At 44.9% G+C, this 15250-nt stretch overlaps 1 protein-coding gene and 1 pseudogene across 4 annotated transcripts in view; one reads left to right on the top strand and one right to left on the bottom strand.

Moving 5' to 3' along the window:
* Positions 1 to 15250, top strand: part of SERINC5 (serine incorporator 5) — a 107814-nt gene that overhangs the window by 31326 nt on the left and 61238 nt on the right. Inside the window, exon 1 of one of the 4 annotated variants that reach the window (XM_088839903.1) lies at positions 3059 to 4258. The exons of the other annotated variants lie outside the window; for them this stretch is intronic. Within the exon in view, the coding sequence (XP_088696029.1) occupies positions 4178 to 4258 (81 nt within the window). The 5' untranslated portion in view covers positions 3059 to 4177. Of the gene's footprint in view, positions 1 to 3058; positions 4259 to 15250 lie in introns of those variants that run through there. 4 annotated transcript variants of the gene reach the window in all.
* Positions 10395 to 10871, bottom strand: LOC129562354 (claudin domain-containing protein 1 pseudogene; annotated as a pseudogene).

Raw genomic sequence — 15250 nt, 5'->3', positions numbered from 1 at the left:
CATGTTGGGGGTGATGTGCCCTCTGCCACAGAATGATGCTTGGATGCTGGAGACCGTGGCTGTACTTTCCTGTAACAAGCCTCTGGTATGGTGCTGAGTGAGGGTCGGTGAGGAAGATGCAGATCGATGGGCCTCAGATCTTGTGTGCATGAAGGTGCTTTAGAGGCTGTCTTGATTTTACGTCTCTGTATGGAAGCAGGTGGAAGAGGCTTCAAAACAGTGTACTCCAGTTCTCCTGGGGATGAGGTGACGTGAAAACCATTCTTGGAATTCTGATGGGCTTTGCAGTCAGAGGCTGAGGTTTCCTCATCTATAAAATGGGGATCGTGATACATCATAGTGCTCTTGAAGATTGAATCAAGGGATTCCTGGTGGTTTGGTGATTAGGACTCTGCACTGCCACTGCAGGGAGCACGGGTTCAATTCCTGGTTGGGGAACTAAGATCCCACATGCCTTGGTACCCCCTCCCCGCAAAAGGTTAAATCAAAAAATGTCTTGAAAACAGCTTAGTATAGTGCCTTGTTACAGAGGAAATGTTTAAGAAATTGTTTGTAGCTATTATTTATAATGAGTACCTGATGCGAAGAACTGACTCCTTAGAAAAGACCCTGATGCTGAGAAAGATTGAAGGCAGAAGGAGAAGGGGATGACAGAGGATGAGATGGTTCGATGGCATCAGAGACTCAATAGACATGAGTTGAGCAAGCTCTGGGAGTTGGTGATGGACAGAGAAGCCTGGCATGCTGTAGTCTATGGGGTCCCAGAGTTGGACACGAGTGAGTGACTGAACTCAACTGGGTAGAATGATCTCCCTGGTTGCTTAAGACACTGCCAGGTTTCTTTCTTTCTTTCTTTTTAAAGACACTCCTAGCTTTAATTTCCAGTGTTTTAATGGCAGAACAGCGTACGATTCTTTGCATTCTTAACTTGTGGAACTTGCTGCAAAGTTTGACGCTTTGAAGTAGGGCTGGGGCTGTGTTCTGTCCCTGGAGTTTCATTTGCTCTTCCTAGGCGCACCTGCCTATGTGCAGACACATATGTGTGTGGAGGTGCTTGTCACACATGCACACAAACCCACCCTGTGCTTCCCAGGCACTGTTGAGGTGGCAGAGCTGCTGTCTTTATCTTTCCTGTGTCACAAGTCTCCGGTCCTTGCACCTTCAGGGCTTTGCTGCTCACTGCTCTCATCCTTGTGGAGGATGAGAAAGAACAAGAATGAGTTCAAGGCTTTAGGTTCATCTCTGTAGTGGCAAGAAAGTTACACTCCATGTTTGTCGCATAGGATTATTATCAGGATAGAATGGAAGTTTCTGAAGGTGTGATTAAAATGTCACATTGATAATTAAACCTTGATACATTAAACAGAGATGGAGAGGGGTGACCCCCAACTGAGGCAGAAATCCCGGTTCTTCCACCTACTTTATTCTTTGATCAACTTTTCCATCTATAGTAGAGGTAGATGAGAACAACAGGGTTATGATGAACATTAAACTCTGTAGTGTATATAAAGAATCTAATGAGGTATTGTTGTTAGTCGCTAAGTCGTATCCGACTCTGCGACCCCATGGACTGCAGCATGCCAGGCTTAGGTATATGTTTTAGTTAATAGGTGCTCAATGAATTGTTTTTGTACACACTTGCCAGTAGCTGTTGCTTATGTTAATTTTATTTTTGCTGCTTATCTTACCCTATTTTTTCTAGTTTTCTCCAGTTTCTCCCTTGCCTTCTTTGGGAAAACTGGACTTTGGCTAAAATGCCTGGCAGTCAAGCCCTTCTTGCTGTCTAGTTGGTGAGTGGGACACATTTTATCATCAAAGGTTAAATGGATTTCTGTTTGTTTTCTGGTAGCTCCTTCTTTTTGTTTTGTTTTTCCTGCTTTGGAATGCTTCAAGTTATTCTGGAAACCAAAGGTACCAGGAATTTACTCTGTGAGATGAGTTTTAATTTGATTAGAACATTGACTCTCGAACTTGTCCTTGGGGTGAGATACTCTCTGTAAAGTGTGGAGTTCCTTACTGAGCACTGTGAGAAAGTTAGTGATATGAACTAGATATGATTATGTAGCAGAATGTGATTATTATATATATGTCCTATAAAATCCCAAGCATTTATTCATGAAAAAGCAAGCTAAATGTCATCTTCTAATTCCTGGCTTTTTATTAATATTTATGATGTGTTCTTTCTGTTTCCCATCTGTCCATACATAATTGAGAGCATGTGGTGAAGGCTTAAGGAAAAATATATGGAATTAAGAAATGAAAATTGAGAAAATGAGGCCATTATGGGGGTTTGTTTTAAAATGAAGGTTTAATTTTCATTTGAGTGTGGTGAAGCCAACAGATCAAGAGATGACTGCCATTGAAAAGATAGTTTGTTATAGGGGTCCCCATGCCATGCTGGGCCACACGGGGAAGCAGCAGGGTCAGGAGGCAGGAGGAGTGAGGGAAAGTCTTTATCGTGGCTTCCTTGGGAAGGCAGGGCAGGGTGAGCACGTTTAGGGTTGGCTGGTTTGGGTAACGTCAGTGGGCTCTGGGGCGTAGAGGAGGTGGTGTCTATGTCTGGTATGTTAACTCTGGGATGGTCATGGTGGAGAGATATTACTTCCTGGAGCCTAAGAGCCAGATAGTAGGGGTGATTCAGAATATGACCCTGGGTTGACTAGTTTACATGTGAGAGGTTTACTTATAGAGGATTTATTTGCTACATCTAGGGATTAGCTAGGGGGCTTCCCTTGTGGCTCAGTTGGTAAAGAATCTGCCTACAATGCAGAAGACCTGGGTTCGATCCCTGGGTTGGGAAGATCCCCTGGAGGAGGGAAAGGCTACCTACTCCAGTATTCTGGCCTGGAGAATTCCATGGACTATATAGTCCATGGAGTCCCGAAGAGGTGGACACAATTGAGCAACTTGCAGTTTCTTTCAGGAATTAGCTAGCCCTGAAAGGAGCAGACCCTTTTGGGTCAGTTAGGTCCCAGATACCAGAGCAGCAAGAATATAGAAAATTATATATATATATATATTTTTTTTTTTTTTTGTTCCTGCAAGTTAGGGAAAAAACTACAGTGATTTAATTTCAGTAACAAGCTCTTTGGCCCAGCATGTGACACAGGAGTGGGAGAAGGAACAGAGCATAAGACTCTGGGGTTGGAGTAGATGAGCCCACAGTTTCAGGTCTAGTTCCATGTGACCCAGTTTTGTTCTTATAGAGTAAATGTGTGTTCAAGGACCACCGTATCACCAGTTCTCAAGTTGTAGACACTGAACTTGCCTGTGATGATGAGAAACAGTGGCTGGAGACTGTGGGCCAGCAAAGCCTTTGCCATGCCACTGAGAAATGACCTCAGAACAGTGGTCCCTCTCTGGTTGCATGGTAGGGTAACTCTTCTACAGGGAGGATGGTACAGTAGGATGCTCCCCACTTCAAAGCAGCATCTTAGGGGGGTTTACTCCAGATAGTGTGGTTGGGGCCGTTGTAGATAAAGTGATCCTTGAAACTCATTTTATGGTATTTCTTCCCTTCTGATATCTTTTATTTTGCCAAGGTTGTCTTGTTCTATAACCTACCCCAAGAGAATGAATTTTATAAATAGCAAGGCATTGCGTATGTGGAAGGTAGTGAGTTAAGTGGGCTTTGTACTTTTTTTTCTGGGTCAGAAGATTTCTACTCTTTTACTCTTCACCTGTTAAGATTTTGCATAGTTTTCTTTTTTAAATCCATCCTGATGTTGAAAATCTGGAAAAACAGGGACAAGGTAAAGAAGACAAACATGATATAAAATCACAGCTCTGGTTAATATTTTAGTCTGTTTGTTTTCTCTATCTTTTCCCAGAGATGTGTCCATGAGCATTTTCTCATATTAATTATTTAATGGCATCTTTTTCAGGGACTGTATACTTGTCTGTCACAATCCCCTTGTCATATTGAAACAGTGCTTGATCCCCCTGGAGATGTGTGTCCCCATCTGCCATTCCTGAAGAGGCCTCCTGAGTGGAGACTGAGGAACTTGCTGTGAGGGAATGGAATGTCTTCCTTAAACACACGGCCGCGCCTGCCTTTGGCTTGTTCCATATCCACAGAACAGGAGGCTCTGCCACTGCAGAAGAGAAGCCCTCCCTGGATTCCCTGAGCTTGGGCGTGAATTTGAAGGAGCCACAGATCACCTGGGGAGCTTATTAAATGCAGGTTCTAATTCTGAGACCTGACGGGCTCCCAGTGATGCCCATGCTGCTGCCTCGCACTAGGCACCATGGAGCTCAGGTACTTAAGAACTTGCCAGTCATGTTCTGCTCTGGGCCAATCTGTTTGGGGGCCTTCCTACACTTCCTTTGACTATCCCCTGGTCCAGGATCTTGTCCGTGGTCCTGTGCTCACACCACATCCCCACCAGACCTGCTTTTCTCCTCGCTCCTGCTGCTCTTAGCTTCCCAGGCCTCCCTCTCCCGCCTCCACCACTAAGGGCTTTGACTTCATTGCCGCCCCCATCCTCCCAGCTTCCTGCGTGGGTGCTCAGGCCTCGTGCTGGCTGATTCCTCTTCTCCATAGAGGGTGGGGACTCCCCACTTCAGAGACTACATCCCTCAGCCCTACCGTGGCCCCAACCTGCCAACTCCCAAGCTTGGGCCCTTTGAACCCGGCCTTGGATTTCCCTAGGGGAAGGAGGGAGGGACCAGACAGATCCAGACTCTTCCCTGGAGCCCTCTACGCCATCCGCCCTCCGTCCACTCCACCCAGCTGGCTTGAGAAATGCTAGGTTTGACTGAACAAATAGCAGTAATTAAGGCCCATTTCCTGAACTGCCCACCCCTTGGGCCTGTTTACCTTGTAGTCCAGTAATAGTTCATTGAGTGTGTGTGTCTGCCTAGCTCTGTGGTCCCTCTGTTTGATTTTGATGCTGAGGTACTGTTCTTCCCAGTCTAGGCCTGATAGAAGGGCTCTATCTTTGTGGTTTTAAGCAGCAGAGGGAACACTACCCCCAAAATGAGTGACTTCTTTCATTAAAAAGAATGTCCCCAGGAGAACCTCCCTTAGATTCCCCTCTGCCCTATTTGCTGGCACAGTCCGTGCTCTGATGGGTGTAAAATAGGAAGGTTGAAGGTTGGGGTTGGGGAGGAGGGCCTTCTATGAGAATATTTTCATTTCTGTGATATTTTGATAGAAAAACATGATTCATGAGCTCCCTCATATGTGACCTTGGTTCCTTTTGCAGATGTATTTTAAGAACAGGAAGTTTCTCAGGTTGGGGGCGCAGTTGCGGGGGGAGTTGCACATGTCGGTGAGTTCTGCCCTGTCTGGTGCCATCGAGACCTCCTGTCCTTGAACAAAAGCATCCTGACAACCCTGTCACCTTGTCCTGAGGCCCTGGTTCAGAAGAGGGTAGGGGGGCTGCTGATAAAACGCACTGGGTGTCTGGGCAGCTCTTCAAATGAAGCAGACGGTTAACTGTGGACATTTGCCTGGGGGGCCGGCGCACACACACTCATTCCTTCCCCTTCAAGCTAGAATTGGGAGGGAGAGAGAAACTTCAAGGAGAGCAGAGCTGAAAAGAAGGCTTTCTGAAGCTTTGAGGGACCGAGGAATAGAGAAATTAACTGTAAGAAAGTGTTTTCTCAGGTGTAGGAAAACAGTGAAGCTGTTACTTCAGCTCTGAGAAAAGGCTGTGCCACCAGGCCCTTTCCTGTGGCCCCCAGGCTTTCCCACAGAGAGATGACTGAGGGTGACCCAGTAGGAGGGTCCCTGTGAGAACCAGGAGCTACCATGGGCCTCTGTCTCTTCCTTCCCTGCCTCTGAGGGCCGTCTGGTTGCAGTTCTGGGTTTTCCAAACCTGAGGTAATTTTCTGACATTTCTGTTTTCAATTTTTTTGAAATATCACCATTTATCAGGCATTTGGGAATTCTGAAGAACAGAATTATATGAAATCCTGACTGCTGGAAAATCTAGGACAGGAGGCATGTGCAAGTTTGTCCTTGCACAGAGTCACTGCAGCTAGTCTCATCTTCAGAGATAGCCAGCTTGTCATGGCCACAGGTTGGAGGTGTCTTGGGGAAGGAGAGTGGCCAGCAGTTGACTAGGCATGTGGGTTGTGTGGGGGATTCGGGGAGGGACTTGCTTGCTTTTCAGAAGTGAGAAGTGGGCACATCAGGGGGATTGGGCACTTGGCAGCCATAGCCTGCAGCTTCAAGAGCTTCAGCTTTGTGGCCACCCCAGGGTTGACTCATCGTAAGCCATAAAATGCCATCACTTTAACTATGCTGTGATGGAAACCTTTCACGTTGTATTAGACACTTAGACACTTACTGCCTTCCTGTTAAGAGTCGACAGACCATCGTTTACTCAAGGGGCCATGTTTTAGTAGTTTTGCATGTCTGTGAATTGATTGCACTATGGATTCAGAATTGTGGGACCCGCGGCTGAGTTATTAGCTCATCCTGCTTCCAGACCGCTGAGTTGTCTCAACCGATGTGCTTTTGCTGGTCCACAGATGCCCTTCATTAGATTTGTCCTCAGATTTCCTATCACGAAAATAAAGGGCCTGGACTGGATCAGAGGCTTTCAACCTAGGTGCTGTGACATGTCCCAGTTTGAGTAGGATTTTGGGGTTGCTAAGTTTGATATAAATCCCCTAGAGCTTCACAAGGGCAGTGACTGTACTACTAGCTCCTAGAATGATGCCTGGTCATTAAGAAGCACTTGGTAAATATCTGTTGTATCAATATGTAAGAACATTTGTAGTGTTATGTTTTGTGCATTGGAGTTGCACATGGGATTTCATTTGGTGAGAAAGGAGTGCGTTGCTAACCCTTTGAAACCGCTGGGCCACCTCAGCTCTGAGGTCGTGGCCACTGGAATTGTTGAAACGAGGTCATTTCTGTTCTCCTTCCCAGAGCATATTTGGCTCTGTGGCCTCCATCATTGCGCTTGGCAGGGTCTGGGGTTGGGCTGGAGGAAAGTACTTCTTAGAAAGGACTTGGCAGATTCTTCACTGTGGCATAATCTCCATGACACAATCAGGCAAATTTTGGGTTTTGTGATTCATTAACTGCTTGTTGATAAGCTGTTATGAAGTAGAACAAGCAGGATTTCTCCCCAACCTCTCCTTTTGATGAGAAGACTTAAAACTGACTTTATAAAAATGGTTTAAACCTAATGAGCACTTTCCTTCCCATCATCCTACACATTTCCATTTTGAATTTCAAGGTTTTGTTTTCTTATACCATTGTCCCCTCTAGAACTTGTTTAACTCGTCTTTCTCAGCCCTGTTCTGCTGCTGGTATTTGTGGCTTCAGTGGGTGCAAATGAATGTTCTGATTGCCTCCTTTGTTCCTTAATGGCAATAAAGAGGGCTTCAGAGAAGTGCCTCCACGCCCATGGGACAACTTTTTCCCACGTTGGTGGGATGCTTTCCTGGGCTCAGATCTCAGGAGTTTTTATTTATGAAAGTATTCTCCTTCAACAGGTGTAGTTACCATCCACACTAGAGCAGAAAATGAAAATATTATTGTAAATGAGGTATCATGATTTGCTCGCATCCCATCTTTACCTTTCTCCACGTCTCCCTGATGGACTGAGGAGAAGGGGTGTCTCTGAGAAGGAAGGACTGTGATGGTGTAGATGATAACTACAGGTGGCTTTCTTGGGAAGAGGGTGGTACCCTGTGCCAGGCTCTGTGCCAAGAACTTTCCCTTGAACTGATTCATTTATTCCTCAAAATAACCCTGTGAAGGAGGTACTTTTATACCCATTGAACAACGAGGTAATTGAAATGTGGAGAGGTAAAGAATTGGCCCAAGAGCCCATAACCAGGCTGCAGTGGAGTTAGGGTATGAACCCAGACAGCCTGGCCCCATTGGGAAGGGGGAAGGCAGTTGTCGGAGGCATTTCTGATTATCTCCACTTCTGTGTGTTGAGGGGTGGTGTGGTTGCTCTTGGCATGTAGTACATAAAGGCCAAGGATGCTGCTGCTAAACATCCCATAGCTCACAGGATGCCCCTCCACACCCCCCACGAAGAATTATGTGGCCCCCAATGGTGCTGAGTTTGACAAACTCTTCTCTAGATGATCTGTCTCCCAGGAGAGTTTGTTTTCTATTGAGCTGCCAGAAAGCAGAGTTTACCTTTTAACTTAAACTTTATAGATTCTCTCCACCAACCTACTAAAATATATCAAGTGTGGTGTTTTTTTAGAAGATATGTAAGCGGAGAGTGTTGTCAGGGAATGACTCAAAGAATCCGACTGCTGTCTGAGAGCAGAGAACTCGATCGGCATTCCTTTGGTGCTGAAAGTAACACTAACCTTGTGAGAAAGAGACTCCCAACAAGGGGGACGGTTTTGTCCAGATTCATTGTAACCTGAAAGCCAGTGCTGCCTTGGCAGGTGTTGGCTGATGGCCTGTCTTTGGCTCTCTCAGAGTGGGTCCCAGTGGCTGTGGGTACTCAGTGCTCTTGAAGGAGGGACACTGACCTGGACAGTTTTCATGGCATGCTATTGAAACCAGCACATTCCAGAATGTTGAAACCTGTGTCATAAAGCCCTGTCCCAAATTCCTTTCTGACAAGCCTACAGAGTCATGCCCTTACAGTTAAGGAAGAGACTGTGAAACCCTTGGAGCTTTAAGGAATTCTCTGAACTCAAAAGAGAAAAACTTAAGAATCTGAAATGAAGGGAAACACAAGAGCCAATTTCGGGTTCAGGCAAGTACACAGCTTCCAATTCAACTCCTTGAATCCTCAGTAGCCATTAATTTTTCCCATTTCATTTTTATTTGCTTCATAGTCTACCAAGCAGAGGTTTATTTATAGCAATTGAACTAAAACATGTTACAAGGGTTAAAGAAATTTTAAGCTGAGGTAAAAAAATTTACCATCTTAACCATATTTAAAGATACAGCACAGCGGGAATTTTCTACTTTTATGACTCACTTATCGTGATAGTTAACTCTGTTTTCTACCAGTTACATAGCTGAAGTAGATCTCATTTACTCACTGGCTGATTCATTTAGCAAATATTTGAGTGTTTACCACCCATAAGGTAGAACAGGAATGTCATTTTGTTTTCTTCTGAAATAGAAACTTGAAGTGTTTTTCTAATTATGAGATATGTGCCTTTAAAATGTATTAAAAAGATATGTGCTTGTTGCAAAGAGTTCAGAAAATATGGAAAAGCACAGTCACTCACCATCTTACAACTCTGTTAACTACTGGTTTTTTTTTTTTTTTTTTGAGTCTCTTCTCGTTTTTTATTTTTTTTAAAAAGATTTAGGATTTTGTAAGAAATTACTGTTACTTTTTTAAAATCTGTCAAGTACTACAGTAATGGAATAAATAAATAAGTTTTTTTAAAGTTCAATGTTAATAGACATAAAAAAAATGACTGAATCAGAAGACATTAAATAATGCTGACACACACCAGGAGGGGATTAGGCAAGGAAAGGCACATCATTCCACCACAAGAGATAAAGACCAGTCGGAAGTTAATGACCAGCCAAAGCTTTAGGTCTTGTGGTAGTTTTCCTAGCTCTGGAGGGTCATTACGGTGGAACCTTCTTTATGGTACTTAGCTGAAACAGCACTTGGAAAAGTTTACTCGGTGACCTCAAAGTATTATTTAAAAGAAAGCACTCTTGTAATAAGTCTGGTGTGTGAGGAGGAAAGGAACAAAAATCCGAAAAGGTTTGCTGATACTGGAAATCCTATTGTCATATTAAAGATTTTTTTTTTTTTTAAAAAGGTAAAATAAGGTTAATCGTCTTGACTGGCTGAACTGGAATTTTTGTAGTTAACAAAGTTAAAATTCCATGTAAATACTCCCTTTCTTTTAAACAGACAGTGTACAGATAAAATACTGCAATATTTCACTTCAGATGAAACTATATGCCAATATTTAGGGAAAAGGATCTTAGATGATTTCCTTATTTTAGATAGCCTAAGTCCTTGAAGACAGCACTAATATCTCTGGCTGACTGGCTGTCTACAATAGCAAAGTGAATATAAGTTTTGACAATGGTAAGAGGTTTCCCAAAGAAACTGTAAGTTCCAGTTAAACAGATACAGTTACATTACTGAAAAGTCTAACAGACATCAGCAGAACTTGCTATGGGTCAACCTCCTACTACCAATTTTCCTCACAAATTTGTGCCAAGACTCTACCCATTTTTTTCTGTCTGGACTCTAAACCTAGATTAGTTTGACTAAAAGATGGAATCACCCAGGTTCCATTTAAATTTTATTTGTGTTGAGAAACAACTGTCTGCATGAATAAATAAAGTGGGTTTTCAGGATAAAATGGTATATCCACCAAAAAAAGTTAAATTAAAAACAATTCAGGGGGAGGTAAGGGACAATATTAATATTAAAAAAATCATAAAAATGGCAATGGTAACGCAGGCAGCTCCCCACTCATGCCACACGATATGCCTTCATTAGGGTGTACTCCTTCCGGTTGGTATGAGCAGCCCAGATGGAGAGAGCAGAAGCCGTGAACTGTAAGGGAGCTGACACACAAGCCAGGCAGAAGGACCATCCGAATTCACCGGACACATTCTCGGGCAGCTCCAGTTTCTGGTGGAGTAGTTCAATTCCAGCAACATAACAACTCACTGAGCCCAGTGTACACAGACCTGCAAGGAGATGGAGAATGCCTGTGGCGATGGTGGGATACAGGCTTCGGCAGATACAAGCACAAAGTCCAATCAAAGCCCCAAAGCACATCAAACCTAGACTAACAAAAGGTAAAAGGAACTGGCAACGCCAAAGATAGGTCTGAAGCCGATCAATCCCACTATTGTGGTTTCCAGGCTCAACAAATTTCTCCATGAACTGCTCATTTAGTGTGAAACTCATGCATTTTGTGACCATATCAAATGACTCGCCCATCCTCCTGCTCCGCCAGCTTCGCCCTCAAGCTCAAACCATAGCACCCTACTCTCCCCGCGCCTCCTCTGACCTGTTAACTACTGTTGATGCCCTGGTGTATCCTTCTAGATTGTTTTTTGTTGTAGTTGTGGCAGATCTATGTCTTGTTATAATTTTACTCCAAATGCTGTCATACTCTGTGTTTTTGTGTTGTTAACTATTTTCAGTTAATGCAGTGTGGATATCTTTCCATGGGCTTCCCGGGTGGCTCAGTGGCAAAGAATCCTCCTGCCAGTGCAGAAGATGCAAGAGACATGGGTTCGATCCCTGGGTTGGGAAGATCCCCTGGTATAGGAAACTTAACCAACTCTAGTATTCTTGCCTGGGATGGAAAGAGCTTGGCGGGCTGCAGTCCACAGGGTCACAAAGAGTTGGACATGACTAAACAAATGCACGCGCGCACACACACACCTTTCCATGATGGCAATTTTTTTCTGCCATTTTTTTTCTGGGTACATTGGATTCAATAATACGAATGCACCATAATTTCAGTGATCAGTACTCCTTCCAGTACAGAAAGGAACATCCAGGTTTCCTTTCTTTTAAACAAAATGTCATGTTAGTGTAAGTTCATGTGCCCAACGCATAGTGAAGCCAGACAAACCAAAACATCAGAGTTTGGAGCAGAGAAAGGTTCAATGCAGGGCCAGTCAAGGAGATGGGTGGTTTGTGCCCAAACTCCCTGAAGAGTTCCAGCAAAGCGTTTTTAAGGTGATCAGCTTGTGCACAGTTCTCTGAATGGCTGATGGTGAGGTGACAGGGTGATGTCCTAGGGGTTAACATTACCAAGCCTTAGGCAGCAGTAGGTCTGGGGCTAGGTGCTTATGGACATCAAGTAGTTAGTGTCTTCCACTTGGTGGGGGTTTTCATATCTGGAAGAAAGCTGATCGCCAAAGAATTGATGCTTTTGAACTGTGGTGTTGGAGAAGACTCTTGAGAGTCCGTTGTACTGCAGGGAGATCCAACCAGTCCATTCTAAAGGAGATCAATCCTGGGTGTTCATTGGAGGGACTGATGCTAAAGCTGAAACTGCAGTACTTTGGCCACCTCATGCGACGAGTTGACTCACTGGAAAAGACTCTTATGTTGGGAAAGGTTGGGGGCGGGAGGAGAAGGGGACGACAGAGAATGAGATGGCTGGATGGCATCACCAACTCTGTGGACATGAGTTTGAGTGAACTCTGGGAGTTGGTGATGGACAGGGAGGCCTGGCGTGCTGTGATTCATGGGGTCGCAGAGAGTCACAACTGAGCAACTGAACTGAACTGAAGACAACTCAGGAATGTCCGTTAGATAGTGTTATCTATGTACTTCAGAGAGGAGCTAAAGCAGAGGGTTTAGAGGACGGTCCCATGGGGCCTATTGCTGCATTTCCAGGAATTAACATTGCACAGGAGGCATGTAGTATTGATATAGTAACCATTAGTTGAGTGAATGAATCACTTGGTCATTTCCACAGGATTAAGGGTAGGGCTTTAAAAATGGGATAGGACTTGGTGGTGAGGTGGGCAGCTTGGTGGTGGCAGGGGCTGAGCTGCTTGGGCAGGTCTCTAATAGAGGTCCTCCAGCTCTGCTGAAGCCAGAGGTTGCCTGGAGAGAAGTGGGGCATCCAAAGGGAGACGGCTTCTTTGGATCCTTGTTGAATGCTTTCCTTACCCCTGAGGACACGAGAGTGGAACAGCTTCCTCCCTTGCCACTCCCTCCCCACACAGCCGGTTTCCCGTCTGTAGGAAACCAAGGTTTCAGGCCAGTGTGGTTTGTGGTGCATCCTCTTTACATACCAGCAGTGAGGGAGCAGGTTTGCAAAGAGCCTACAGATTCAAATCCTGACTCTGCCACTTGCCAGTTCCGTAAGTGGGGGCGATATAACAGCTAGGGATAAAAGTTGTTGTACCTTACACAGGGCACGATGTTAGCTCTGGTTAGATGATATTATTATGGATTAAGTAAGCTTTACTAGGTTGCCCTGCATTCTATTCCTGTTTATTTATTTATTTGTGGCTGCACTGATTCTTTTTCATTGCCGTGCGGCAACTACCTTGAGTTGCAGTGAGTGGTGGCTGCTTTCCAGTGGCGGTGCACAAGCTTCTCATTGTGGCGGCTGCTCCTGGCTCTGGGCACACAGGCTTCAATAGTTACAGCACAAGGGCTCAGTGGTTATGGTGCATGGGCTTAGTTTCCCAGAGGCATGTGGGAACTTCCCAGACCAGGGGTTGAACCTCTGTCCCCCGCACTGACAGGTGGATTCTTCACCACTGTACCACCAGGCAAGTCCTGCCCTGTATTCTTTGGAGTGGGAGAAATCCAATAAGCCCTAAACAAACCAGCTTATTAACATATACATAGTATGTGTTGCTTTTTCTAAAACACGATCATTGTGTGAGTTAACAACTACCTGCCACCTGTATTTCTTATGCAGTAAGATACTTCTTTATTGAGCAAAGTAGTTGAGTGTTTCTAGCTTTCAAGGCACATCATTCCCACGCAAAACTACCGGGAACAGGCAGCACGTGGCACCATGTTGGCAAGAGTTGCCATTTACCACTCCCTCTGCCTCCTGATTGTAGTGAAGGAAAAGGTCTGTGTAAGCTCAGTGGGAGGATGTTTCTGAGCATAGGGTGAGGAGAATGAGCTGTAGAAGGTTGGTTGTGGAGACCCAAATTTAAATATATACTGCTGTCAAAGTAGAATCAGTTGTTCCTTGCCTATGCTGACCGCTGGTGTTTCACAGAAAGTCCTGAAACCTCAAAGGAGGAGGAAGGCAGGTGGGCTGTGACATGGCGTGAGTAGCATAGTATGTGTCACCAAAAGATGTGGAGATCAAAATTAAAAGAGAGCACAGTTTGCTTTCATAAAATATTCTGAACCTACTTTTATGTCTTGAGTATTTTTCTTCTATTTTCTTGGTGTTAATGTGCCCCTGGCTTGCACAGGAACACCTGGGTTCTGCTCCCAACAGCTTCAGCATCTCAGGTTTTTTAGGAACTTCCTACTATTGCTCCATCCTCTCACTATTTATTAAGGGACAATATTATAATTATCGTAGTTAACAAAAATCTTTGTGAAGTCTTTCCTCAGTTCTGCTGGGCTCCTACATTTCCAAGTCATGAAAAGGACTGAATGAAGGTCCATGTCAGATTTGAAGCGTTCTTTCGTTTTGAAGTTTGAACTTTGTTTAGATGCACTAAAGCCAACCAGGCTGTCCAGAGCTCAGTGAAATAAGTCTGGATAAATGCTGGGAATCCCTGGTGGTCCATTGGTTAGGGCTCTGGGCTTCCACTGCAGGGGGCATGGGTTTGATCCCTGATTGGAGAACTAAGATATCTGGCAAGCTGTGAGGTATGCCAAAAGAGAAAAGCGAATGTTTCCCATTTTGCTGAGGGGCTTACACGCCCCCAAACTAAAGCACTGGAACTAAAAACGTGCCCTGAGTTTGGAGTGATTCTTGTAACAAAAGTGTCCTACGCAGCTTGTTTGCCTTCCTAAGCGGAAAGAAGGGAACCCGAGGTAATGGGATGCCTGAGCCATGATGATGAATGTGAGTTTTGGCACTGCCTCAGGAGCTGAACATTGCAGACGTCGTATGGAAAGCAGTGCTGCAGGGTTGCTCATAGAACCCACGGCTACGCGAAGAGCCTTTGACTGCTCCACTTTTTAATTCTTCTCTTTCGGATTGATCTTTCTGCCTTCATGCTTTGGGCTTATTAACCCAGTGTGCTTGCCTCTTGCAGGTCATCTTCAACGTCTGAGAGTTTCTGGATGGGAGAGGCCAGGTCACCTCTTGCAGGGATGACCAGACTCTAGCAGGGGTGCCTCCGTGCCTCTGGCACCTGCTGCTTGTTGCCACTTGCGTTTCCCCTGTGGAGGGAGACTTTCAGCCTTAGAACCCACCTCAGGACCGCCATTGCCAAAGAGTTGAGCATGAGATGAAACCTCTTTCCCTGTCCTCTGCTAGGCTCCTTGGCTCTGCACATGAGGAAAGCCAAGTCCCAGAGCTGCACAGAGTTAGAGTCCAGGCCCTCTGGTTCTCAGACCTGTGCTCTTCCACCCGTGGGCTTCGGCAAGCGTGCTGGAATTGTGAAGACCAGACTGGGGGAGGGAGAGGGGAACTCGTACAAGACACATGTGTGTTTATTTACATGGATTTTATCATTCTGTGACATCTCTTTGGCTTTCTTCCTGATTTCTTGCTATTTCCAATTGGTGGTGGTGTCAGCAGGGAATTCTAGGTAATATAGGAATTGTGCTTCTTAATTTAACAAAAGAAGAGCCTGGAAGTTACTACTAGTCCTAACTCATGTTTCACTTCTGTGATCATTTCCTCATGTGCCTGGCATCAG

This window comes from Moschus berezovskii, chromosome 9 (genome assembly GCF_049115385.1).
Source record: "Moschus berezovskii isolate FMDL1 chromosome 9, NW_MosBer_1.0, whole genome shotgun sequence".
In the NCBI taxonomy this organism is placed as follows: Eukaryota; Metazoa; Chordata; class Mammalia; order Artiodactyla; family Moschidae; genus Moschus; species Moschus berezovskii.
This window is presented reverse-complemented; position numbering and strand designations above follow the sequence as displayed.